The following is a 27,189-nucleotide window of genomic DNA, read 5'->3' on the forward strand; positions in this document are numbered from 1 at the left end:
CTTTTGAATGTTAAAAAAAAAAAAAAAAAAAAAAGGACAAAAAAAAAAAAAAAGTTTCATTCAACAGTTAGTGTGAGGTTTGATACGTTGGAGCGCTAGGCCATAGTGTTGTAAGAAGTTTAGTTCGGGGCATGACCTCCAAGCATCTGGCAGTTTGAATGGGTGCCGTTCTGCGGCAGCGACGACTGCTGATCCCCCTCCCTGTAAAGTTTGCCAATTCGTAAGGCTACAAGGTACGTGCCACTACTCACAGAAGCAGAGTTACCAAGCAAATGGAAAGATGCGACAACGAGGACGACCACTGCAGTGTGCTTGAGAGCTAACGACAGAAAACTCTCGCTCGGCTACATGAGTAAAGGGGGGGGGGGGGGGGGGGGGTTTACTGAAACAGCTGGCCCCTCTTCGGTCAGTCATCATGTCGGAACACGTCACCAGCTGTAATTCATCCTTCACCCAAACCTGCAAAGGCAACTAAGAGAAGAGCAGCTCAAAAAAACCAAAACTAAATAAAACTCATGTCTGTCCACCGCTGAATTTGGTATAACAGTTCAAACCACGTCAGTCTCGTACAGACTTACCCTTTTTTTTTCTTTTTCTTTTTTTAAGCATTAAGAGAGCATTGTTAAATGCAGATACAAAAGCTCACAAGTCAACTACAGGATCTGAAAGCACTTTTAGACTGATGAATCTGCGAGGGCAGGGCAGGATAAGTACACAGAGAAGGATGACATTCTCAGAACTGAAGACTCGTAGGGTCAGCGGTCAGTCCGGGTCAATAGGAGGGGGGGGCGGGGTGGGGCGATAGAGGGGAAGATTGTGTCCGGTTTAGTTCAGGCCCATCTGTAGCAGCATGGCTTAGAAGCGCTTGGGTCCCCAGGGAGAGCTCTTGGCTGCCACTGGGGCTCCAAAGCTGGGGAAATCTTCAGAGCTGCTCATGTCAGGGGCCTGAAAGTAAAACAAAACCAAACACCAGGGTTAAGGGAGGAAGGTGAGACCGATTCTAATTTCAAACAGTGTCAAGCAATAAAAAATAAAACTTACAATGCTCGCCTTCTCATTGCCAGTGGTCCAGGGAGCCTCCCTCACCACAAAGCCTTTGGACGGGCCACGTTGTTCATCCATGGCGGCAGCGCTTCCCCCGTGAGGCCTCATGTAAGTCATCTTTGACTCGTTCTCTGCAGCATCTGCCATCTGGCAAAAGCAGCACAGCAAAATGCATCAGTGATAAAAAGGGAAACAGCAAACATTACAGGCATATCTTATACCATCTGCTGTAAAAATAAAATAAAAAGATAAAAATAGTTATCATGCATGCAAAAAACACTTACGAATTCCTCTTCCAGGTTCAGAAGGTGGTCGATGGCTTCATCCACAAGCTCGGGGCGACCTGTGACCGTCACAAGGTTCGGGTCTGCAGCTCCACTCTGTGGAAACCTGAGATCAACCTGAAAAAGATGGACATGCCGAGCCCCGTCAAAGACTTGGCTACTATGAAGCGATAAAACGCAACAAAAACATGAAAAGAAAGAAATAAAAAACAAAAAAGGGGTGGCTCAAGGATAAGACCCAGCGGCAGGCCAAGAGGCAGCCCAGGACAGAGTAGCACCGACTGGGATTTTTATTTTCTAGAAAAATATATCCAAGTTGCTCTCTCAGGTATCCCCCAGCTAGGGGACCATCGTCACACGAGCTGGGACGTTGCCAAGCTCGTTCATGTTTAGCTGTTTGGAGTAGGGATTACAAGAGTCCCAATCCATCTAACTCAAACCAGAACTGAGGCCTGGCTCAGGCCAAAAGGTAGAGCCATGACACCATCATCTATAGGTGATCCATCATCTGTAGGTGTGAGCACAGACGGGATTGGATCAAATGGGATCTGGGTGAACCGTCCCTTTAATTAGGTCAACTTCTCTCCAGAGGAATGAGATGATGGGAATTGTGTCCAGCAGTCTGAGCTGGGCAGAAGTTTATAATGTTATTTGATGATGTCAGCAGCTAATTTGGAGGGCTTGGTTATGTGCGTCTTAGCTGCATGCAGGTGTAGTTCTAGTTGTGAACGGCTGGTTCTGAAAAATTACTGTCCCGACTTTATATTTAATTTTTTGTATGTGACAATAAAATAAAAGCTCCCTTTGAATTGATATGTGGAGAAATAATCTGTAAGATTTTGCCCCCCCCCCCCCAAAAAAAAGAAAAGACAATAGGCTTATAAATGATTTGTGGCAAACACAGTGAAAGCTTGAAAAACCACCACCACAGCATCAGGTGTGCTACTGTCAGGCTTTTGGGTTTAATGTGGTAATCCACCGATGAGCACGCTTCCTCTCTCAGCAGCCTCACCTTAAACTCGTCCATGATCTTGCGGATGCCCTTGCCGCGGGCTCCGATAATGCGGGCATGGACCCTGCTGTCCAGGGTGATGTCCTCCGAGATCATCTCCTCGAGCTCATCCACTAAAGCCTGGATGGCATCTCGTGCTGCTATGGCTTTGTGCTCATACCCTGTAATAGTAATCTGATCCTGTGGAGGAAAACGGCAGCAAATTCACCATGACTTATTGTGCCAGCATAAATTCTATGATAGTAACTACCGTAGTTGTGGTTAACTATTATTCTCATGAACCGGTCATTTAGCACCACCTGCTGTGCTGATGGAGTACATTCACCTCCAGTCTTTTTGATTAAAAATGAACTAAAGTTACCTGGTTTTCATCATTCTTCTCTGGGAATTGGATGTTCACGTCGTGCTCAGTGCGGATGGTGGTGATGATGGCGCCCTTGCGGCCGATGATTTTGGGGTGATATTTGGGGTCCACAGTGATGGTCAGCTTGAAGCTCCTGAGTGCCTGTGGAGAGGTTGGTGGAAACGATACTCTGGGTTAGAACGCCACAGAGTTTGACACACACAACTCATTTCCACTTCAGCTGGAACTGGTGGGCAACAAACAATGGGAAAGAAGGTTCATTATTAAATGTTTAATATTTCTTTCCCGACTCAGTTGGCCTTTGAGGTAATCTCAAAGATAACTGAAGTGCTCCATGTATGTGAAAGCTCTACACTGAAGGACACTCCCACCAGAAAGATTCAGCAGAAGTGACCCCCTCAGTAAACACCAGTAGAGACGCACCAATCAGAATTTTATTTGCTCATTCAGATTTCCTAAAATTCTGACCTGGCAACTTTTTGTATTTTTAATCACTGTCCCGAAGACTAATTTCAACTGTCCCAAATCCCTGTCAACTGTCAACAGTTCTAAATCGTATCCATTTACTTTGTTATCGTCTCTGCTGGTTATTTGAATAAAACACAAAAAATGACTTTGACTAGATGATAATGATTAGACATGAATGACTTTCTATTTAAATATTTGCTTTGATGAAAACATGCTTTGGGGGCATTAGCAGTTTTAATGGTGTATTACAAGCTGCTAATGTTATGAAGTTAAACAGGTCACTATGTACTGCTGTGAACACAACTGGATTTATTCAAGTTTCTCGCCTTTTACAAGATTACATTTGAACACATTATGATAGTATTAATCTACTTTAATACTAATTTTCACTAAACAGACCTTGAACGCATCATAATAATCTGTTAGCTCCGATACCAGCAGGACTGTGCCTGATGTGAATGAAATACATTATAATAATCTGATGACGTTTATTGTTCCATCTCTACAAATTCTGAAAACACTGGTTATAAATTTCTTTTTTTTTTTAAATAAAAAAAAATATAAAAAAAGAAGGAGGCTTATAATCCCTCACTGTGAATACATCCACACAATACTAACCCGATCCTCCTGATCGGCCTGCAGCTCTCTGACGCGCTCCAAGAGGCCCTCTTTGGCGCGGTCGAGGTGATTGGCCAGGCCGCTGACGGCGATCTTATCAGACTGCTGCTCAGGAGCAGGCACTTGAATATTAACCTGGAGGAAGAAAGAAAGCAAGGTTACTCGCAGTTGACACGGGGATGCACAATGGGATTGTTTTGTGTTTTTTTTTATTTTTTTTATTTAGCTTCAAACTAAGTCTGTAACACACACCTCAAATTCATCCATCATCTTTCGAATTCCACTTCCTTTCTGTCCGATGATGTAGCGATGAAGCTCAAAAGGCACTGCCACCTCAATAGTGACAGGAACCAAGGCCTAAGGAAAGGAGACAGAGGAACTATTTGGAGAAATAATAATAATAATAATAACAATAAAAAATAATGAGCTCTGTTTTGAAAGCGGACCTTCAGTGCTTCCACGGCAGCCTCGCACCGCTCTTTGCGGCCAGAAATCACGATCACGTCACACTTTTTGGGCGCGTTTGGATCAACGGGCTCCTTCACTTCGCCGTTGGCCTCGCCGTTCTCCTGAATTGGGGCCTCCGCAGGAGGTGCTGCTATAAAAAAAATAGATAAAAATGAATTGGACAAAGTTTGATGAGAACATTATGTAATTGAGGGACTCCATTTCAAAGTCTTCATGCGGATCGCGCGTTTACCTTGCGGGTCCTCGCGCTCTGGGAACTTGATCTGCACATTGTGATCTCTAGTGATCTGCTGGATCCGTGAGCCCTTGGGACCCATGATAGAACGGTGGAACTTCTGAGTGATCACACACTCAATGGTCACTTGAGCGTCCTGGAAAAGACCACGTTCAAATTGGGGGGGGGCATTGATTACATTTCAAACAGAAGAGCAAAACAACACACAAAATAAAGGCCGTCGAGACTGCATCTACTAACCAAGTCCTCAACGATCTCCAGCATGCGCTTTTTGGCTGCTTCCACACATTCTTTGGCTCCTTTCAGGGTGACCTTTTCGCTCTGAGTGCCCGTGCGAGGGAAGCTCACCATCACGCCACCATACTCATCGGCAAGGTCCCTGAGGACTTGGCCGCGGCGAGCCACAAAGTAGCGGTGGTGCTTTGGATCAACGGTCATATTGTCCTCGACGACATTGTCCTGAAACCAAAGAGTGAATACATTGTAAAAAAAAACGAAAAAGAAAAAACTGGCGTCGTGAGAGAACTAAAGCCGAAATCTGCCGCCGTCCTGCCATGTTCAAAACTCATTTGGAGCCTCACCAGACTCCTGATGAGTTCCTCCAGCTCCTTCTGAGCGTCCCGCACGGCTTCTTCAGTGCCAACCACGGTGATGAGCTCCTGGTCTTGGTCGTCCGCGGTGGGGAAAATGATCCTGGCCCCCGTGCTGTCGCGAACCTTGCGGATGTTTCCGCCACCTTTCCCAATGAGGAACTTGTGGTATTCCGGCTTGGCACGCAGCTCCGCAGTGTGACTCTTCGTTTGCTGAGGAAAAATATGAACTCAATTATTTCTAGAACAAGAAATCGATCACAAGTCAACTCCAACTACAACAAAAGGTCCGCACAAAAGAGGCTTTTGTGAACTTCAAAGTTACAATGGATGTAAAACTCTGTCATGCTGTCGCTGATTTTAAGTTTGAATGGGCTTAACGTGATTTAATCTTGAGGGAGAGAAGTGCAACAGGCAAAGCAAACCTTCATCTCGACTACAAGCGATGCACCAGCTCGTTTTTCATTCCGACAGTGGAAAGGACACTGACAGAAGCTCTCAGCAGGTGGTAATGTATGATCAATGAGGCACAGAGGCCCTCCCTCTGCGACCTCTGCCTGACGGCTGACAGTTCAGCGAGGTCAACCGAAGTTCAGCTTGTCTCATTTCTACAAACCTTCTCCTCTGCCAAGACGAGCAGTTGCTGCTTGGCCTTCTCCACCTCCTCCGCAGGGCCTCGGATGGTGACCTTATCGATCCCTGAGCCCTCAATGGGGAAGTGGATGTGCACGCCGCCACACTCCTCCATGATGGAGCGCACAAAGCGGCCCTTCGACCCGATCAGGGAGTTGTGAAGCTTGGCAGGAATGGACACCTCAATCTCGGTGATGTTCGCCTGAGCACAGAGACGGTAATTAGGTATTTGGACCAGTGTTGATAGGTGTACAGAAAATATTGCAATGCCCTGCCGTTAAAAACGGTACGACATTCCATTTAATTTGTACCGGAATAACAGTGTTTTAATAAGCGCGGTAGGCTATTTCCTATGAGTTGCGACAGCGGAGGAAGTGCGTGTGCAGAGTTCTGCTAGAGGACTGGATTGCGTTCCTGCGCAACAGGCGGTTTCCCTTTGAAGTCAACTAATGAAGTCGAAAAGAAACAAAAAAAACAAACAATGTAGCTCTAAATACGACCAAATGTACCGATAAAAGATTCACCATCTTCTCTGAAGCTGTCCAAGCATCTCCTGTAATCCGACAAACACATAATCCACCAAAGAGTATTCGTTTAAGTATTATTTTACCCAGTTTCTCTGGAATGTGAAATGAGATGCTAAATGGAAAGCAGTCTGGTTCACACACACCACAACACAGCGCTCTCGACAGTCACTGTGGTGCCTTACTGATTTCTGCAGCTTTTCCCATCTTTTATTCCATTACTTTTCCTCATGTTTAGGTTTCGCTGTGGTATCGTTTCCGTATCTGTGTCCAGATATTCAGGCAGGGTATCGTATCGAAGTCATCGTGACGACACTAATACGACGTAGATTCAGACCCGTCAACCAAAGCTTTGGAGCGACAGATATGCGTGCACGCCCGTGCTTACCAGCTCCTTCTGAATGGCCAGGATGCGAGTTCGTGCGACCTCACAGTTTGCCTTTTTGCCTGTGATGACGATCATCTCGGAGTTGCTGTTCTCAGCAGGCAGGTCAATTTTTGTGCTGGTTTCCTCCCGAATCTAGAAAGCGAAAGGAAACGTATCGTTCAAGTCAAACATGGGACACCCCGAAGACCTCGTTGACCTACATGAGTTCTCTTTTAAATACACAGCACCTTCTTGATGTTTGATCCTCCTTTTCCAATTATGTTTCTGTGGAACTGCTTGAAGATGGGGACTGAGAGACAAAAGCCATTCTCCACCTGGCAAAAGGAATCCCTGAGAGTTAACGTTCATGGACGCCAAAAACAAACCAACCTTTTAAATATACCGGTCTATGGCAGATAACCCATGTAGGAGAAAAGACTTACCATTTCAGCCACTATCTTCTGCATGAACTTTGCGCATTTTTCAACCTCATTCCGTGGGCCCCTAAGTTGAACAATGTCACTTTTCTGTGCTGGGTCGGGGAAATTGATGATGACCTGGAAGAAATGTGGTCATGGAGTTACTCAGGTACATTTAACGGGTTCAGTACAGACAAACCACCACCACCACCAACGTTACCAACTCACCTCTGGGAATTTGTCCCGCACTTCTTTGATCTTCTCCCCTTTTTGGCCAATGATGGCTCTATGAAAACGCTGTTCAATGATCAGGTCCTTTGTACGCTCATTCTCCTGCGATAGAGTACGATGGTGTATTTAGCAACGGCACATCAGGATCCAATTTGCAGCATCTTGCCTGTGAATGTTGTACTCACCATGCGTGTCGTAAGCTCCAACAGCTCCTTCTTGGCCTCCTGCACACCATGGGGATCCCCCTCAATACGGATCACGGTGCTCTTCTCGTTGTCGGGGGGGATGCGGACAGTCACCTTGTGCAGCTCTTTGATGCGGTTGACTATAAATAAAATCAATAAATATATATATATGGCTTGAGAAGGATGCCGATCAAGTTTTTGTTGCACTTTGCAAAATGATGATGCGCATCATGATCACAGTAAACTAATCTGAACAAAGTATTCTTCTTTATTATTATTATTATTATGTTTGACCACTAGCACAATAACAAATGTACAGGTATTTGTATTTTTGAAATACAGTATGCAGGGAGTTTAAAAAATGAATAAATCATAACTCGTTTTATATTTAATATGCATTAATTTATATTTCTTGATTACTGGCATGACTGACTTATTGAATGAATGCAAAATTGCTGAACACATTCAACGGGAGGTGGCTTTTATTTTGAAGTCAGTTCTTAGACAGTCTTACTGCAACTAAGTATAAATACGTGGTGCAAAAAAATAAAAGCATGGCGGCTGTCGCGTGCCCATCTTTTTCCAAATGGAGGCTGGCATTTCCAATCACTGTATCCGACCTCAACTCGTACAAACTCGCTTTGGCGCTTCACTTCTTTCGCTGTCTCCAGGCTACAATACGTAGAGTATGTTCGATATATCGACAGCCCCGAGTTGCACTGTTGCAATTCAATACATCAGCGCTTTGACAACACAGTACTTACTGTTAACGCCTCCTTTTCCGATCAGGTGTCTGTGGAATTTGGGGTCCACACTGATCTCGGTGAAGTCCATACGATTCACCTTTTAATGGTGAAAGTAGACAGAAACATGAAAATCACTGAAATACATCAACTGTAGCTTGTAAGTGTTGTCAAAGGTGCTTTACGCGACACAATGCCGGTCCTCCTTTTGCACAACCTACTTTGGAGCACATGACCGTGACATTACAAGAAGCCTTTTGATTGTCAATCAGGCTTTGTGTCTTGATACAGTTCTATAGTTAACCAGACACTCACCAAATCTGTAACTATGATTTCAATCTGGCCCTGCACCATCTGCACATCTTTGGTGGGACCCTCCAGGGTGATCTTATCTTCTCCCTCGGTGAACTCGATGTGCACCTGGATGCAAAATCCATGAAAAAAATAAAGTCACAAATTAGAAAGAAAAGTGTATTTAAAAATGTTGGCGTGAAAATAAAATAAAATCACAATTCAACAGACCTTGGGCATTTGTTGGGTAATCTTGGCCAAGTTCTGCCCTTTCTTGCCAATAATGAAACGATGAAGCCAAGAAGGAGCTGTGACCGAGGAAACATTGTAGCTGTTTGCCTGCGAAAGGAAACATGCACCTTTAAGTTGCTTGTTTCATAAACAATAAACCACGTCAAAGGGTCGTATTTTCTAAAGTTCCACACCTTGGCGTAAACTTCAGTGAGGGCCTGACCCAGACGGTCCGGCTCCCCGCGAAGGATGACAGTTTCGGAGTTGCTGTCAGACGGTGGGATCTCGACAGAGACGCCAGTTTTCTCCAGGATCTCCTGCAGGGTGTTTCCCTTGGGGCCAATCACATACTTGTGCTGAGACTTCTTCACCTCCACCGCAATAGTGGTGGTGCTCTTCTTCTACGATGGAGAAAAAAAAAAAAAAAGGTTAGTCGAGCAGGGAATGGGTGTGATCTGTGCAAACGCTCTTTCCTCGCAATCGTTGGGATTTCAACGTTACCTTTTCTTCATAAACCTTCTTGATCATCGTCACAGCAAGGGCCACCTGCTCCTTTTCCCCAGTGATGACAATCTCCGTCTTGTTCACACTCGGAGGGGGGACATTGACGCGGGCACCGGTCTCCTGCATCATCTCTCCTACCAGCTTGTTGAAGGGGCCGGTGATGAACGGGTGGTACACCTTGTCAATGTTCACTCTCTCCACAGCACGCTTGTCCTAAAAGAGCAGGAGGGGGAAAAAAAGACAATCGATCCTAAAACTGCGATATGAGGGACGTATGTTAACGGAGCAAGTGGACCGTCTCAGGAGACGCGTTACCTGCTCAGCAGAGATCAACAGGATCTCATGCTTGGCCTTCTCCAGGCCCTCCTTGGTACCAGAGATCTTGATCTGGTTACTGATGTCGTCGGGTCGTGGGATTTGGATTTTGGTGGCAGTCTTGAGCTCCAGCTCCTGAAGCTTCTCCCCGTTTTTGCCGATGACAAAGCGATGGTGCTCCTTGGGGATGGCGACAGTGGCTGAGGCCTGTCGGGGTTAAAACGGACAGTTGGCGCCATTGTACTCTACCATTAATACTGCGTACAGTTATCACAGACAAGAGACGGATCTCCTGACCTGAGTCTGCAGTCGGGACACAATCTCCTTGCGGGCCTTCATCACGGCATCCACCTTTCCAGAAACCATGATGGAGAGACCCTGATCTTTTGCCAAGGAGAGTTCCAGGTGGGCTCCGGTCCTGTGCATGATGTCCACGCAGACCTTTGCTTGGTCACCTTCCCCAAACTGGTTGAGGTCCTTGTACTTGCGCTCCTCTAGTGGCACATGGAACACCTGGTTGTGGAAAAAGAAAAACATAAATTTGATGTGATGAACAATTGTTACATCAGAATGAATTGCTCTGATAAGGCTCAAAATAAAATCGGGACCCATTGGCACTGAAAATAAAAACAGTTTGAAACTGTGGACTACAGCCACCCCTTGCACATGCATGCAACATACACGCACATTGTAGGGTACACGCATGAGCGAATGGGTTCTATAACTCACTGTCCCAACATCTTCTTATTCAAGTTCTCTCAATGTCCCAGTGGGACATTTCTCGATATTTCTCACTGCCTTTGACCTTGAATAGGAAAGCCAAGCCTAACCAAAACTAAAAGACAAGCCTAACCAAAATCTTTTGCTTTTTAAAATGCTAGAGGCACATGTCAGTGTACTGTATGCTATACATTATTTTATCCTAATATTTAGTCAAGAGTCATTTTTACAGCAGATATTTTGGCATGGCAGTGATTTATAACATTAACAAACACTACATCGCATTCCGTTCCAGGGCCCTGGTGTTGTGTGGGCGGGCTCACTGTCACGGCATACTGCTTATCGCTGGAGTTAATATTATTGCACCTGTGTTTTTCCTGCTACTTCAAGCCAAAACGTCTGCAGTGGAAAAGGCGTATTTGGCTACAAAGTAGGAACATTGATCAGTTTTCACAATAGGGATTCACTAAAAATGTCTTGTAGTTTGTAGAGTTCTTGTAAAAAAAAGACAAGTTGTATGCATTAAAATCACACATTATATTAAAGCATGTGTGGTACACAAACACAGGCTGCCTGATTAACCCTTTTCTCTGCACTATGAGGGGCGTATACAGACTGTGCTAACTCACCCAGTTAGGCAGCTCAACTTACAACTCTTTAACCCCTTCCTTGTGGATAAATCTGGATTTTGGTGAGCTCATAATTCCTGGAACCCTTCTGCCCACTTTCAACCTGAGGAGAGGTCTAATCAGCCAGATTACGGTAACTGAAAACACCTGTGTTGGTACGCACGTATTAAAACATGGGAAAAGTTCCAGGTCATTTTAGTCCCGGGACTATTTTTCAAGTAAACTACACCGTTCCTTCCGCCCGCTGTCGTCGACCTTTCCATAGCGTTCTAAAGTCCTGCGAAGATTAGGCAAATTAGTCCACTGACTTATGAAAAAGCAACATGGCACGGGGGCTGCTGGTGGTCACAGGGTGAACACACTCTGCAGTGTTCAGCTAAAAAAACAAAAATGTCTCACTGCGACAACACTTGCATAGTATTTACTGCTGCAGCACATAACGCTTTCTCTCATTCACAACACCACCGCGCGCTCTCTCTCTCTTTCCTACCGCTCACCCAAACTCACTTTCTTTTTCTCTCCCTTGTTTGTTAAAGTTTTGTCGTTTTCTGAGCCATTTATAAGAAAAAAAACAAGAAAAAAACAAGTCCAACCTCAATCAGTGAATTTCAAAACATATTCATACAAAAGCTAGCAAACCTTTCAGTTCATGTGTTGGTAACTTTGAAAAGCGTTCTACCTGGGTGATAACAGAAGACTTGAGAGGTCGGATCTTGGATGTCCAGGCGTTGGTAGTTTCCTGGGTCCCCTCAGGTGAGGCCGCCTTCTCGGGCAGAGGCGGGAAGGCGTCCTTGTAGGTAGGAAGCGCATCCTCTTCCTCTTTAGCACTGGGTCCTGCACCAGCAGCTGAACACAGACAAAAAAAACAAACGCACTCATGAATCCATTCACAGCTCTTAGTTTGCATTTTACAAAATCAAGCGCAACCTTAAAACTCCGAACACTCACCACCAATCTGCTCTGGCCGGAGCCCACTGCGGTGCTCATTGAAGCTTTCCTGCGTTAGTACAGCGACTGAGCTCATGGTCAAAATCCCACGTTTACACTGAGTCCGAGTGTGCCACTGGAAGGACAGGAAGCATTATTGTTGTTAAAGGGTTTGGCAACAGGAAGCGCATAGTATTTAGACAATTATTTTCTAAATCAGCTTCTCACTATGAGTGATGGGGCAGATTAGCAAAGTTTGATTAATAAACTTGTGTTAAATACCCAAGGACTGTTTTTAAATAAACAATCAAAGAGAAATGCTCAAGAGGAAACAATGCAACCAAGAGCAACCATGTTTTCAGGAGCTTGAACAAGACTTTGAGAACGTACAGTATGTTGTTTTTCCTCCATCTTGGTACAAGCGTGTTACATAAACGTAAAATAGAAATTCACACGGTTATGAATGTTTGGCGCCAGTCTAACCTACACAGCAACTTGCTTCACAGCTAAGGGATCGAGTAACACTCGTCACTGCTCTTATTTGTGTCGTGTTCTTGCACATCTGGGACACATTAACACGTTGTAGTCGCTTTGTACAGGTTTCGCACAACAGAAATAACAGCGACATAGAAGTATGATCGGCTCCTTATTTAATTCACAAATTGAGTTTGGCAAACACTCATTTGTCATAAACACTAGATAACAGAAAAAAAGGGAAACAAAGTGTCAGATGCACAGGTTAAGCATGCTATACAAGCTTATCAGAGGCAGACTTTGGGATTTTCACCATTATCTGATCTACCTGTGTCAAAAGAAAACATGTCTCTCACAGAATAACCACACTTCTTCTTGTCACACTAGCATGTTAGCCCTGTGTTAAAGTATGCAGAGACTGGAGAGTAAACAGATCATGCTTTAGCGCCGCAAAAGAAAAGAAAAAAATAAACACTGGTGTGGGCAGGGCCAAAGCTACAGGACATTTTGTCTCTCTGCAAGAAACCAGTTTGTCTTCTCTTGCGACCGTCTTTGTCCAGTGCTATTCGAAGTGTAACCTAGTGAGTAGGCTCCGGGGTTAAGAGGATTTTTTCCCCCCACTGACCCTAGTGTATGTCCATGTTGGATAGGATTAAAGCAAAAATCCGCTAACAGGAAACTCCGATGTCCTGTCTAGGGTCTTTGAACTGAACTCTTTCCAGGAAAGAAAGCAAGCATAACAGCTCATCTATGACACATTTCCTTTTTCAAAAGAGACCTACAGTTACTAGGATTTCTGACTAACTGGCCGTGTTGATTGAGTTCCATTAACAATTATTTTTGCTCCACAAAGTTGGAAACAAACAAACAAGTGCTCCGATTACAGCATGACACCACTTCACTGTCAATAATGAAACTGAAGTCATCATCGGGAGTCACTGCTCTGTTTTTCTGGCTAGCAAAGAAAGTTAAACCCCGGCCAACCAAGAGCAGAGGAATGTGAATTGTTTTACGGTGGATTTTTGCCCCCAAGCACAGCTGAAATTCATCTGAAAGCACAGAGAGACTCCCAGATGTCACAGATAACTTGTTGATATGAAAAGAGTTTTCTTTCCATAGACCAGGCAATTAAAGGAAATTTACTTGGAGCCTTAACATGGCAGTCGTCGGTTTAGCAGGCAGTTTCCCCCCCTACACTTTTCAGACCACCCTTTCAGTGGCCTCTTCCTTGTCAGGCTTCATAAACTTAAGGCTGCTCTCTGCCCAGCACTCATTACTGCTTGCAAACCCTGTTGCCAAGTCAAGTGTGTGAATATCCTTCATTTAAACATTAAATCAAACACTTAGTATGGATTTCATTATTGCACGAGCATGCAAACAACTAATTGGATTTTGGAGGTAGGCCGTCCCCGCCTTGTTGGCATTTTTATGGCCAAAGAAAGTGCGAAGCACGTCGAAGTCATCCACACGGGGGTAAACGAAGCCCCGCTTATTGCAAATTACTCAACAGGTATTTGCTTATTAGGTGCATATTCTAACTCAATGTGTCAATATCAGCCAAAAAAAATAAAAAATAAAAAAAGGTTTGCAACACACTTAATAGTGAATGGTGGCTTTTCCAGAACAGGCAAGGTGTATTAAGAGACTGAACATAAAACGATGTCCTTTGTGGCCGGCTTTAAATTGAATAAATGCCCTAAAAAAGTGAAGGGATGTTGAGTACTAAGAGTCCAGAAAATCCATCTTACGTCAGTTAAAAGAGCAATTTCTTTAATGAATTACAATGCTCGATAGATACTAACGGACTGTGGGATTAAATAAATTGAGTCTTTTTCACATCATGGCTACGTTTCTCAGCTTGCTTTGGAGATCCAGCATCCCCTGTGGGCTCAACTTCATCTGCTAACAAGTGAAGTACAAGGCATGGCGGACTACTCTGAGTTTCCATGTATGAAGGATGAACTGGTGCTAAATGTCAGTGAGAAAATGCTGTACGGCCAAAGTGCTGAAGCTTTCTACTCAACAATCCTAATTATACTTCTTTACTACGGGGCCAATCTTCAAGCGGTTGGGGTGGGTGGAATCCCTTTTAGGGTAAACAAAACGGTGCGCTGACGGATTGCTGAAGATGATATTAGTGACAGCAATTTACAATGCGAATAGTTTTAACAACTTACCAGCTAATTGGTCAGTTACCAGATAATCCGTCCTGTAAAGATGCAATCTCCCGTCAGCCTGCCAGCTTTTGCCTAAAGACCACAAAGAAAAAAGGGATCAGCTGCATCACAATACCCAGGATGGCATCTTAGTTTCAAAGACAGATAAAGAAATAATTATTTCAAGAGTCTCTTCAAAAACTATGCACAGACTGTTATTGCACAAAAAAGATTATTATATTCTCAAAAATCTCTGTATTATCAATTAGAATTATTGCTTATGTGTGTATCATGTCCCATTAACTAAAAAACTACAAAAAATGGTTAATGACATTTCTACAACAGTTATTATTAGTTACACAGCTAAAACTCATTAAATGGAAACATCAGGCAGGAAATAGAAAGGCAGCATCACTCAGAGTGTTAAAGTAACTTGTATATATTTTTTAAGTAGTGCTTCTAGTAAGACCAGCAGGAAATAAAATACTTCGAAAATACTCCCACTATAGACAACTGAAACCATCCAGAAATAAAAGAGCATTCAGATAAAGTTGAGGCCAAGATGGGCATTACTGAACTCCAGTTAAGTATCACTCTCCTTGACAAGCATCTGGATTCTATAATTGGACACTGTCCCATCGGACAGACCTGGCAATTAATGAAGCTGCTGCGGGTGAACCAGGTAAATAGGCCATTACTCTCTTGTGTAAGAACGACAATATATGTTTCTAATTGAAAGGGTGTGATCAATAACTGCTGTGAAGTTTTGACATGGCGTGACAATTTGTGCTAAAGTCATTAAAACATCTGGATTTATTCTACTAGTTTGCCACTGGCGAAACAAACTGTCCTCTCACTAAGGTCTGCACATGTATGTCAAGGGGAAAGATACCCTTTTAAGCACACGTAGTACTTATAACGTAAGCATAATGAAGATATAACGTTAATTAACTAACCAACTCGTAATATTAGTAACGATATTTTGTGTGGCCTAGTAGTGTTAGCACGGGCAACAAAACACGGCCTGTTCCCTTTAACACCAGTAAACCAACAAATACTGTTACTGCCCATGTCTACACCAGCAGCAGTCAGTAAATAGAGACAGTAACTCCATGGCTTAAAATGACACGTGTGAATTACAACACAATGCCAGTTTTTTTTGTCTTAACTAACGTTACCATGTCAAGGACGCATTTTACGTATGAACTGGGGACTAATAACTACATTAGTCAGGCGCTCCATAAACTCATTAAAGCCCAATCACACAAAGCGTTCAACCAACGTAGCAAAATACATCGGCATATTATCTAACCGACGAGGTCACTAAATGTGCTGCTCAAGTTAACGCTGACGTGCTCGTCCTGCTGCTAGTCACATTTGCATTAACGTTAGCTGCAGCATGGCCACCTCAGCGCCAATATAATGTTATACACAAATCCCAGATTAAGGGTTTAAGTAGCTGGTTAGTGTGGGTGCTAGCTAACACAATATCAAGTTAACGAGGTGGCTGACAGTTGCCAACGACACATTACAGTGTGTGCTAACTGCCGTCTGTTGGCTAACGTCGAGTGACCGGTAAAATGTACTAAAATCGAGATGAACTAACGTGAACTCAACTCCCAGGGACGCCAATATAACGTCGGATCTTCGGCAAATATGAGAACATCTTCGTAAAAGTGGCATCTTCAGTAACAAAATCACTGTGGCGTGGATTACTAGCTCCAAACCCTAAGCTAGCGCTAGCTAGCAAACTTGCTAAAAACTTTGACTGTGCGACTGTGACACGTAGCTCCTCGGCTACATGTAGCTTGGCTCTCTTAAACAGCCCTACACACAACTTCATTAGCCAGCTAATGGTATTAGGCTAACAGCGGATTGAACATGTAAGCCTTATAATAACTCTGTCATATTTCTACACGGGGGTTGTGTCTTTTTTATATACATTAGCCAACGCTAACACGGTCGTAAAAAGTACAAGTTGAAGTGTAGCATTAGCCAGCGAGCTCATGTTAGCTTACAGTCGGTTCTACTAGCTCGCTAAGTCCACGTAGGCATACAGCTGAGCAGAGGAGAAACGACACGGAGTCAGGCCAGAACACACTGTAACGTCCAAGGTTCACCAACAAACTGTCTCCCCAACAAGTACCACTCCGCCATGTATAGTACAAGTGAAGGCCCTCTGTAAAGGCAATACAGTAATATTCAGGAGAAAACAGTGGAGTACTTACTTCTTTTATGTTCTCGTGTGCCCTGAAGGTGCAGGAACTGAGATGAAATTCCACTGGCGAGAAGGTGGGATTGAAGGCTGACGGATATATACCAGTGCCGCCCACCAATCATATCCTCCAACGTCACGTCAAAGAGTCCGATTACAAATAATTTATTTTCATATCCAAGACTTACAGACTCGTGTACAACTTCAGCTCTTTGTTTACATAGCATAGTAAAATGAGCCGTAAGATAAGATGTGGTTAACGTTGTTTCCCTTGTTAAACCTAGGCTGGATCAGGGGTGGATTAAAATCATGTCTGGAGGACAGTATTTATGCTCAAAAAAGACCAGATGAGGTGGCAAATTCATTCTTTACCGACTATTAATCACACATTTCAATATGGGAAAATTCCTCAATGTATTTTCACTCTTTAGTGGGATCAGATAAAGGATGAGCCGTGCCAATCCTCCTTCAGTGCTATCCCTTTTTAATGTTGTGAAGGTAGGCTCACAATGTTGTTGCCGTGAATTGTGAGAGAGCAATATGCACATGTCAAACAATCCTGCAGTTATCTTGGAGGACAACATAGGCATGTGCAGAAACACTTCCCCTAATACAAGTTCAGGGAGGCTGCATTCTCAGGTCATTCCTCAGCTAGCTGTTTATGGATATACTCCAGCACAAAGTAATTGAGTCCACAGTTTACAGCCAGTGGACTGCGAAACACGCAAATACAAATAAATGCACCTTGTAATTGAGCTCAAAGCATGCTACGAGAGACAAAAGTCATGGATGGATTAGTGACTGACGGCCCCCTTGACCTTCATCTTCAAAATGTCACTCAAAGAGACACGTACCAACCAGATAAAGACTCAAAACAACCACAAAGAGACACATAACGACTGCAAAGAGACACTTAAATACTTCATTGAGATGCAAAACAACTGCAAAGAGACTCAAAATGACCTCAACAAGACACAAATCGACTACAAAGAGACACAACGTAATAAAAAAAAGAAGTATGAAGTCTGTGTGTCTTGCAAGATATGTAAGAGAGGTGTGTCTGTGCCCAGAGGCACACTGTCTCATAATCCAACCATGATTAAAGTCAATTCATTCTGATCAGAAATCTCCAGAAATCTTAAAAATGCCAGAAAAAAATCCATCTGTTGTCCATGTGCAAAGGAAATCCTTCAGAAATTCTTTTATCAGGATACAAATTTGAAGCTGGATTCCCAAACACAAAGAAAAGATTGTTATGCAGTAATATGTGTAACATAACATGAGACTGTAGCTACACATCACTTCTTAATGAAGTGTAGACGTTCATACACAAACATTATGTAGGCTAATGCAAATTCCAAGTGTTAGTTAAAATTTCCAGTTCAGTTTAATTGAAGTTCAATCAATTTCCTGAAATTCTTTTTCAAGACACTCGCTCAAATTTTCACTTGTTAGATTTATTCTGGAACGTTTAGATGGACTGCATGTCCTACAGTGGCAGGTGGAGTTTGCTCCGTTTGACAGCTGATGAGGGCCATGAGATGACACCGAAAGCTCCAGAAGAAATGTAATAAGGACCTTGAGATTGTAATAATATTTTGTCAAGTCAAGAATGAACCTTACAGCTCACATTCAATCATTTTGTGCTCGAGGTTTAATAGATTTGTTACAATCTTATTAATAAATGTTGATTGAACAACTTTGGCTAATACCCTACCCTAGACTTTCTCTAAATCCACCAATTCTGCAATGATGACTGTAACATACTGGAAAGCATCAATTTACTTTTTATTATTTGTAGTTCTATTTTTGGGGACATCAGTACAGTGAAACCGGAGAGGCTGAACAAAATCCACAATAACAATCTTCAAAATACTCTGTCATGATCACTTTGAGGTGAAACAGTTTTAGAGAGGTCAGCTACTTTTTTTTTGCTCAGTGGTCATTATAATATAATGGATATAGTAGCACCATAGTCTACTCTACAGCCTCAAAAGCCTCTCTGACACGGAGTCAGCAAAGAAATACTAGAAACAAATGTTTATAACAAGACTGTTGTACTAATGCGCATTGCAGTGCACATGTGTTGCTGTTAGTGTGTCCACCCTTAAGCAAGCATTGATATTCTGACTGAAACACACATCAACCAGATTAATTTCATCACACCACTGTGAGGAGGACCAGGGCACTTTGAAGATAATGCCCACTGATCAAATCAGTCCAGACTCCACGATTGGATACCATCTGTATCTTTCTCCTGAATGAGCAACAGCAGAAACTAAAGAATGAGAAAAATCTGCTAAATACAAAGAGGAAAACAGCAAATAGAAGCAAAACTGTGCTGACAGAAAAACAACCATGATGCATTTGTAACTACAAATCAGGCGAAGACAAAAGTTCAACGACACACGTTTTGACAAGTGCGTCATGTGATCATCTATCAACATGGCCGTTAAGGATGAGCGCTGTGTTTGCAGGAATTAAGCAGATAAGGAGCACCGTGATGGACCAATGACCTCGCTGATGCCCTGCTTTCATCCCACTGCATGCTGGGAAAGATTCCACTCCTTGGCCCTGAAAAACAAATTGGCAGGTGAAAAGAATGAATTATGAGATGATATGATGAATCAATGGACACTAACACCCCTCTCCTGCAGATTACATCGAATATTTCTCCATGTTATCTAAATATATCACATTGTCAACTGTAATCCAGAAACACTTTAGTTTACCATATAGGCCAGATGAACACTTAATCATATCATATATAAAGTAAGATTGACAAAAACGATTTCCCTTTAGTTCGCATCAAAAACATATTTTTTTTGATTGATTGATTCGTTTCTTTTTTTTCCCGTGTCATGCACATAGCAACACCAACCCTCATGGGTTTATGAGACACCATAAAAACAGATTACTTCACCGCTCGAGCTTAACGAAAATATTCTGCTTTCTCTCCCAGGCCTGGCAAATAACATCTGCTACATAAAAGGTTCCTTTCCTGAACCACTACTCAAGTTTTTTTGTAGTCATCCAGCCAAAATAAATCAACATAAATGGAAGTAATTTTGCTCGAGTACGAGATCCCTCATGTCCTTGTAGACAGGACAGTAAAACATAAAGTGGACCTCGTTCTCAATTTCACCTCATATATAATAGTCATTGATTTTACACAGTATGATGTTTTTCAACATATCAGCATATATTAGAAATACATGAATGCCTTTATTAAGATATGTGTACGAAACTAACATGTCTGCTACATGGTTGCATATATATTTAAAAAAAGAGTACAAACGCAAACATATATAGTCCATTATCTGTTATATTATGTATGGGGTCTATTTTACTACAGATTTGAAGTAAAGAAGACAGCAGGGGGCGCTCCTTCACAGCGTCAGAAGTCACTTTATTTTCCTGCTCGTGATAAAGTTCATTCGGACTCTTATCCTACAAAAAAACGCACCGACGTGCAAATATATGCATCACATTCCTCATGATTGATGTAAACAAGCTGTTATATATCGTCTCGTGACGCACGCACTGTCACCTAATGTGCCAAGAGACCAAACGTGTACTTTATTTAGTGATTTTCGAAGGTTACAGAGAAAAAACCTACATCTACTTCGTTTTATCTACGGGTCAAAGTGTAGCCCAAACTTAAATAAAGGCTGTTTTGCTCTGTGAGTCAAATCAGATACAACTATATTTTTTATAAATTTCCTTCTCGATTCAACACACGTAGGAACGAACCCGCACACTATTTAAACTTTCCACGACGCCTTATGAAAAACCACAACATGTAATTTTTCAGGCGGTCAGTGCAGTATATTCGTCCATCCGTCGACGCTATTTAAAGTAAAGGAAGGCAAATCTTCACTCCTCGGCCACATTTCAACCAATGGCAGGACGACTGGGACTGTTTTAGCCAATGACAAACTAGTCTGAATACGCACTCCGTCGGACGACGACGACCATGGACAGGAGTAGTGTCCTACGGTGTAACTAACTTTTAGCATTTAGTTTCGTTACGGATAAAGACGGTAAGTTTATCGCTACTTTATGGACACATTTAGACACTCTGGTTAGCTTCGTGTGTTCGTTTTCCCCCCCGAGAGAAAACTCGGTTGTGGGTATCAATACTTCGTTTCGCTCCACTGTAAACTAACAACGTTATCCACTGAGCTCCATTAAAAAAAAAAAAAGAAAGACAATAAACTTGAGTTATGTATAGTTTGTGAACGTTTTTTCTCGCTTTAATAATGTTGGTAAGTGTAACATTGAAGTCTAGCTGACCCACTTAGGCCCAGGTGCAACGCACGCTAATAAACGTAGTCTTATGGGTCCTCCGTAGTTTCGTTTTGTACTTTAATGTCGTCCTTTCTAGTGGGTTTCTACCTACACTCCTGTTGAATGCTACATAGATACCTCGGGCGTATATTAGCCTCTGGTCTCCCGATATGTCAATGCTGTGTGTTACACGTATTATGAATGAGCCTCGCGTGTCTGCAAACGGCTTAAGACTACTTGTTTTTGGGAACGTAACATGCAGACGCTATTGACGTTGTACTACAACACTCATGACACATTTACTCACCCCAGACACAATGCGACATTACTTTAACCACGAAAAGGTTCCTCGTTTCCCCCCCCCCCCCCCCCCCCCTCCAAACTGTGATCTTTTTCCGTCCTACTCGTGTTTGCAGGAGTGAGGTGGGGGGAGCTGCTCTGAGCAGAAAATGGGGGAGCTCGAGGGTTCATACCGGGTCCTGCAGACCCCTGGCATACGGCTGGGAGCCCAGTTCAACCCCGGTATCAGCACCTTGGAGCCGGGCCAGAGCCTCGGCGGCAACATGGTCAACGGGAGCAAGAGCCACGGACGAGGGCTACAAATCCGCGTGCAGGGGCTGGACGACTCCCAGGAATTCTTTGATGTCGACGTAAGTGTCTCCCGGACTATTGCGCACAGTCCCCGTGTATCTTGCATGCACTTTTATTGACACTGTTTATACGGTTGCAGTGTGCCGCACATCTGACCCGGGCTACCGTGGGGGTGCGTGTGGCTCGGGGTTTGGTGACAGCTGCCACATGGCTTTGGTGCTGAAATCCCTTCCCTCCTTAAGGCTTATTCGGGTAACTTAGTGTAACTCACCAGGATACTGTTTTAGTTTATTGTCTGTCAACTCAAGCAGTAGTTAAGTACTTTATGTTCCTCAGCATTGGCTAATCATATGGCCATCCAGGACTCGAGCTTGTTTATGTTTACCATTTTTATTTAATTAGTTTCAGTCTGTGTGTTCAAGGGAAACGACAGGTTCATTTTTTAATCATCAGCTTGTGTTTTCCTGTGGAGGTTGCAGGAATAGCTTCCCAATAATATTTACTCTCCTGTTTTTAGTCTCCTGTTATGCTTTCTTTTCTTTTTTTTTACTTGAATGGTGATGAAATTGGCAGACAGGACAGTGTCTCACAAATGTTGGTTTTATTTGTTCTGCCATCATCCCTGCAACCACAAAAACAAAATAATCATAAAAAAAGAAGTAATTTTAAAGCAATACAGTGCAAGGCAAATTACACTGAAATTTAGAAGTAATTAGCTACCATTAACATGATCTGTAACGAAGCAGGACGGCTGTCATGTTGCCTTTTCATTGTAATTATTTTACAGAGAGGTTAATCCTTTTTTTTTTTTTAAAGATTGGCTGTTAGTTTAGGCAAACTTTTTAGATCCACACTGTTGAAGTGCTTTCCGATGTTTACTTGCTAAGTTGCCGCTGGAGTCATTCAGAAGGCAAATAGGAAGCAATAAGGAAGCCACTCTATCAGAGCAAGTTTCCTGTGTGTGTGCGTGTGTGTGTGTGTGTGTGTGTGTGTGTGTGTGTGTGTGTGTGTGTGTGTGTGTGTGTGTGTGTGTGTGTGTGTCGGGGTGGATTCTCCACAATGAATAAACACTTATGTCAGTGACTGATCAATGTTTTTATTTGCAGCGTAATAAATCTAGACTTATGGGCCACTCATTCTACGAGAATAGGTTGGTGTGTTTAACTTGTGCAACCACTCTGTCCTAAATCCTTGCATTACCACAACACTAACTGTTCTGGCAGATGTAGTTTGGGCAGTTTGCTGAGACGGACATTTCATAATCTTATATGTTGTCTCAAAGTCTTGCGTTAATAGAATGTGACGGGAACAAGTTTTAATTTGTCTGGAAGCGGCTCCCTGCTCATCTCAAAGGAAAATAAACTTTCAAGAAGTTTGTTTTTTGTGTCAGTTTGGCCCAGAGAGTTCAAAGTATATGCTCTGGACATTGGTGTTGATAGGAGGTGGCAGTCAGAAGTACATACCTCCTGCAAAACGGGGAATGACGGCAATCCTGTTGTCAAGCAGACTGCAGTTTTTCCGCGGACAAGATGGCCTCTGAGAGGCTCTGTTGTCCACCACTGGTGACCAACATTGCTTGATGTCGCTGTTCATTCACACAGAACGGGTCGTGGGCTGTTAGGAGAATGGTATTTCTGTCTATGCACTGAGTGGCTGCCGAGCAAAACATCCGCTAACATGACTAGTGTTCATAACTGCCTGTGTGCTATATATCGTCTATGGGTCCACAATCTCCTTTTTAATGAAAAATGCTTTGTGATTGTAGTTTTTTTTTTTTTTTTTCTTCATGCAAAAATAGCCACAAAATTGCAGCGTTGAATGGTTGTGTCCTCCATGCAACCGCCTCCCCTGCGTTTTGATTGCTCAGCTGCCTCGTTCGTTTGTGCAAAGTCTTTATCGGCCGTCATTACCTGCACTCTCACTAGATATCGTCCTGGCTTTGCCACGCTTTATGCTTTTGCACCTGTAATGCATAACGGATTTTGATCTCATGACGGGGTGACCGCGTGGACACGTGGTGCGATTTGAATATGCGTGTTCGTGGTGCTGCAACGGCCAAATCAGATCATAGCTGCTTTGATCCGTGGCCTCCGCCTGCTGCAGGTACCCAGCATGGTCGTCGTCATCCAGCAGACATTTGCTCTCCATGGCTCTCGTCCACAGGGCCCCTCCCCGCTGCCAGCCGCACAGGAGAAAGCTCAGCCTTGTGGTTTGTGGACAGGGCAGGCTGGGCCCAGGCATGGCAGGGGAAACACAGGCTCCTTTTATCCAGCAACAGCCAGCCCCCTTCTTCTTTTGCCGGGGCCCTAACTCTCAAATAAAAAGGGCCCAGGGTTTGGATGTGGAGCTACGGCCATGTGAAAGTGCGGTACAGTCGGGGCATCGGTGGGAGGGAATCGGGGGTGGGGGGGTGGCTTTGCTTTAGTGTTAGCAAACAAGCACATAAGTAGAGGGGTTGACAACCAAGTGGGTTGCTGGTGAGGGGGGGGGGGGGGGGATGGCCTCTGGTGTTAAAAGAGCAGCTCTTCAGAGGGAGCAGTCGTGGCCAGTACAAAGTTTGAGTCAGGGCGGTGGGGGAGGGGACACACACACCCACACACAGAAGTGGAGCCCTGCTAAAAGTTTGGAATTTCAACCACTGGCCTGCAGCAGAATCTTTTTTGTTGTTGTTTTTGTGAAACTTGTGCATGTGCTGTTTTTTATCTGTTTGTTCCAAGATGGACTTGGTCTGGATGTTGTTGTGTTTTGTGTGAAATATTTATTTTTACTTATCCTGCAATAGGCAAGGCAAGGCAAGGCAAGTTTATTTGATTAGCACATTTCAACAACAAGGTAATTCAAAGTGCTTCACATAAAACCATTAAAAGCATTAAAACATAAGGCAAAAGAAAAGGAGATTTAAAAACAATTAAAGAAACAGTGTAAGAAATAAAATTCAGTAGTAAAAAGTAAAGGAGATTTAAAACATACATTGAAACAATAATTGATGTCTCCCTGAGACATTACGCTGCACGCGTTTAGTTAAAAGATAAAGTCATATCAGACTGGTATTGGGGGTTATAAAAGCGGAATTGGGCGTCTGTTTCGTGTCAAAAACAATGAGCCAGTACAGCTGAGCACTCGGCTCTCATCTCTACGAAGCCCACTGTCACGCTGTATGCTGAAGGAGCCAAACACTCAAGTGCATAGAAGGACTTGTTTCGTGTGATCTCTCCTGCTGTTATTGTTCTGGTATTGTATTTTGCCGTTGGGAGCAGTTGGCAGCCACTCCCACCTGTAATCTCTTTTATTTTTTTAATACTTTTTCCTCTGTGTTTTGGAGGCCATGACTAGTGTTAACAGTATCTGGGTTACACAGGTGACCTGAGCAGAAGGCACTAAAAATAAATAAACCACCTGATCCCGATTACCACAGTATTGCGTGTATCTGCCAAAACAAACGCTCCTGCTCAGGTGTGTCCTGACCGATGCCTTTTTTTATTTTTTATTTTTTTTAATGAAAGTCTTCTAGTTGAGAAAAGCATCAAAGGACCGCTCGATCTGAGAAATGTCTCCTCGCAGACTTGTGACAAAGGCCACCGGTGTGCAGGGCTTTTTAAAATGCGTGTTCTGACAATGTGCGTCCCGCTGTGCCGAATGCAAGTCCCAACACACCCCCTGCCGTCAGTAGGAGGTCCTGCCCCAGCCCCACTGCTGTTTACCGGTTGGCTGGGGGAGTATGAACAACGCTCAAAACCTGTCATGCGAGCTACACCCAGGCCTTTGATTCCAAATCGGGCTGGGTGACGTCTGGGTCACCTGCGCTTCTGTGCATTTCCCCTCTTCGTTCTATGTGCATAGCTGCTTTCAAACCCTGCACCCCCCCCCCCCCTTCTCTTCCCCTCACAGACACACACTCTAACACATCTACACACACACACACACACTCTCTCACACACACACACACACACACACGGGAAGATTTGTCTCCCAGAGAAACATCTGTTCGTGATAATCCCTGCTGCTCCCTGAGGTTGATTGGGTGACCCACTGACCGGCCTTAACGTTGGAGCTCAGAGATGAGACGGAGGTCTCAAGTTTGGTGTGAACAAACTCACAGATGCGCTCAAACTGAAAAACGCCAGCTGGACTGTTGGGTAGCAGCCCGCAGGATTTCACGGCAGAATGGTTTTAGATAAATCATGGTTGAAGACTGGGGTCGGTTAATGTCGACCACATTTTTAGATATATTTTTTGTGAATAATCTAATTGTATTAGTTTTTATTCATGCTTTCAGACGATTGAGGAATGATCATTAGTCATGATAATTGTGATCATTAAACTAGAGGGATTCACAATACTCTCCTTTCTCTCATGCAACACGTGGGGCTGCTACTCACAATTGTTTTATCAATTCATCCGTGGTATTATTAATGAAAATAATCTTTTAAAATAAAATATCAAATTGTGAAATAAAATTTTGAAAAATGCTCATCATAATCTCCCAAAGTACCTGTTTTTAAAAATTGCGTGTTTTGCCCAACCAACAGTTCAAAACCCAGATATTTCAATTTGGCTACAATATAAAACTGCACAGATCGAATATATTCATGAATTTAATCTTCATCACTGTTCTGGAATGCATATTTCAAGGCCGGTATAACAACTGTGTGCCCGCAAGTGTACACAGCAACCGCACAGATAAGCCGGCGTGGTCAGCGGTGAGGGGAAGTGATCTGCAACTGTCTGCGGTGTGAGGAGATACCGTGTAGAAACTCCTCTGGAGATAAAACCAGCTAGATGATTCAAACTTCCTGTATGTTCATGCAGGAGGATGTGAGGGTGATTTTTATTTTACAGGAGCGTACCGTGTCCCTTCTTTTTGCCAGCTGGCATCCATCGCTCTCAGATTTTGGAAGATAAAGGATTTGACTCCCCCTCAAGAAGACTGAATACTGCTGTGAATGCAGTTTCACATTCCTTCAGAGGGTTAATGAGTAACACAGTAGTTTCACTCATGGCTGCTACCCTGTGGGGGAAAACATCTGTTTATATTGTGATCTCCCTTTGTTCAGGTTCTCTTGTCAAACCAATCGCTCTATTTAAATGGTTTTTATAGCTTGGTGAAAGAAAATTTAAGAAAAAAAGAGGTGGATACATTTGAGTTCCATGTCCAAGTTGTTTGGACGCATTGTGCCGGTTTAGCAAGCTGTAAATCTGCTGAAAGAGGTGAACATTAAAAGGGAAAGTACAGATTATTGGATGGAGATGTCTTAATCCAGAGGGTTACAAAAACAGGTTACAAAAACACTTCAGACGTTTGACCCCATCTGCTCGGAGCTCGGTGCATGACGACGCTGACTCTTTTGTTGAGTCGGCATTCACACAAGTCCCCTGAACCAGTTAAAACTGAGGCGGAGTCCCTTTAAAAAACGCTCCTCACTTTTGGCCGCTGATACGTTTGCTGATGCTGCCCGGATTGGACGTCTGTTCCGCACTCAGACAAAGTATTTGAACACACGTTTTGGTTGAGGTCGGGCTGTAATCAGACACTGTAAATTCACGGAAGAGGGCTCTTTTACAACAGATTCCTACATTTATAGACGTCGTGCCAGAAGGTTTCACCTGCAATTTATTTATTTATTTTTGCAGAACACACGATTTTATGAAAGCAATGAAAAG

At 43.4% G+C, this 27,189-nt stretch overlaps 2 protein-coding genes across 7 annotated transcripts in view; one reads left to right on the forward strand and one right to left on the reverse strand.

Moving 5' to 3' along the window:
- The window catches only part of hdlbpa (high density lipoprotein binding protein a), a 17,259-nt gene extending 530 nt beyond the window's left edge, over positions 1-16,729 (reverse strand). The window contains exons 1-28 of one of the 2 annotated variants that reach the window (XM_079266922.1): positions 16,661-16,729; positions 14,454-14,525; positions 11,824-11,938; positions 11,555-11,721; positions 9,824-10,039; positions 9,527-9,733; positions 9,209-9,424; positions 8,902-9,108; positions 8,708-8,815; positions 8,501-8,605; positions 8,207-8,285; positions 7,443-7,582; positions 7,255-7,359; positions 7,051-7,164; positions 6,856-6,942; positions 6,629-6,760; positions 5,700-5,918; positions 5,075-5,296; positions 4,734-4,952; positions 4,491-4,629; positions 4,237-4,385; positions 4,043-4,147; positions 3,791-3,925; positions 2,702-2,845; positions 2,341-2,520; positions 1,329-1,445; positions 1,042-1,191; positions 1-945 (exon numbers count right to left, since the gene is read on the reverse strand). The exon at positions 1-945 is cut by the window's left edge and continues 530 nt beyond it. In XM_079266922.1, the coding sequence (XP_079123048.1) occupies positions 856-945; positions 1,042-1,191; positions 1,329-1,445; positions 2,341-2,520; positions 2,702-2,845; positions 3,791-3,925; positions 4,043-4,147; positions 4,237-4,385; positions 4,491-4,629; positions 4,734-4,952; positions 5,075-5,296; positions 5,700-5,918; positions 6,629-6,760; positions 6,856-6,942; positions 7,051-7,164; positions 7,255-7,359; positions 7,443-7,582; positions 8,207-8,285; positions 8,501-8,605; positions 8,708-8,815; positions 8,902-9,108; positions 9,209-9,424; positions 9,527-9,733; positions 9,824-10,039; positions 11,555-11,721; positions 11,824-11,899 (3,828 nt within the window). In that variant the 5' untranslated portion in view covers positions 11,900-11,938; positions 14,454-14,525; positions 16,661-16,729 and the 3' untranslated portion in view covers positions 1-855. Of the gene's footprint in view, positions 946-1,041; positions 1,192-1,328; positions 1,446-2,340; positions 2,521-2,701; positions 2,846-3,790; positions 3,926-4,042; positions 4,148-4,236; positions 4,389-4,490; positions 4,630-4,733; positions 4,953-5,074; positions 5,297-5,699; positions 5,919-6,628; positions 6,761-6,855; positions 6,943-7,050; positions 7,165-7,254; positions 7,360-7,442; positions 7,583-8,206; positions 8,286-8,500; positions 8,606-8,707; positions 8,816-8,901; positions 9,109-9,208; positions 9,425-9,526; positions 9,734-9,823; positions 10,040-11,554; positions 11,722-11,823; positions 11,939-14,453; positions 14,526-16,660 lie in introns of both variants that reach the window. The other variant, XM_079266921.1, reaches the window with a different exon arrangement.
- Positions 16,730-20,597: 3,868 nt separating this feature from the next.
- Positions 20,598-27,189, forward strand: part of farp2 (FERM, RhoGEF and pleckstrin domain protein 2) — a 29,852-nt gene continuing 23,260 nt past the window's right edge. For all 5 annotated transcript variants that reach the window (XM_079267776.1, XM_079267777.1, XM_079267779.1 and 2 more), the window contains exons 1-2: positions 20,598-20,690; positions 21,354-21,587. In XM_079267776.1, the coding sequence (XP_079123902.1) occupies positions 21,387-21,587 (201 nt within the window). In that variant the 5' untranslated portion in view covers positions 20,598-20,690; positions 21,354-21,386. The remainder of the gene's footprint in view (positions 20,691-21,353; positions 21,588-27,189) is intronic.

The sequence above is a fragment of the Melanostigma gelatinosum genome (genome assembly GCF_949748355.1).
Source record: "Melanostigma gelatinosum genome assembly, chromosome: 4".
Classification (NCBI taxonomy): Eukaryota; Metazoa; Chordata; class Actinopteri; order Perciformes; family Zoarcidae; genus Melanostigma; species Melanostigma gelatinosum.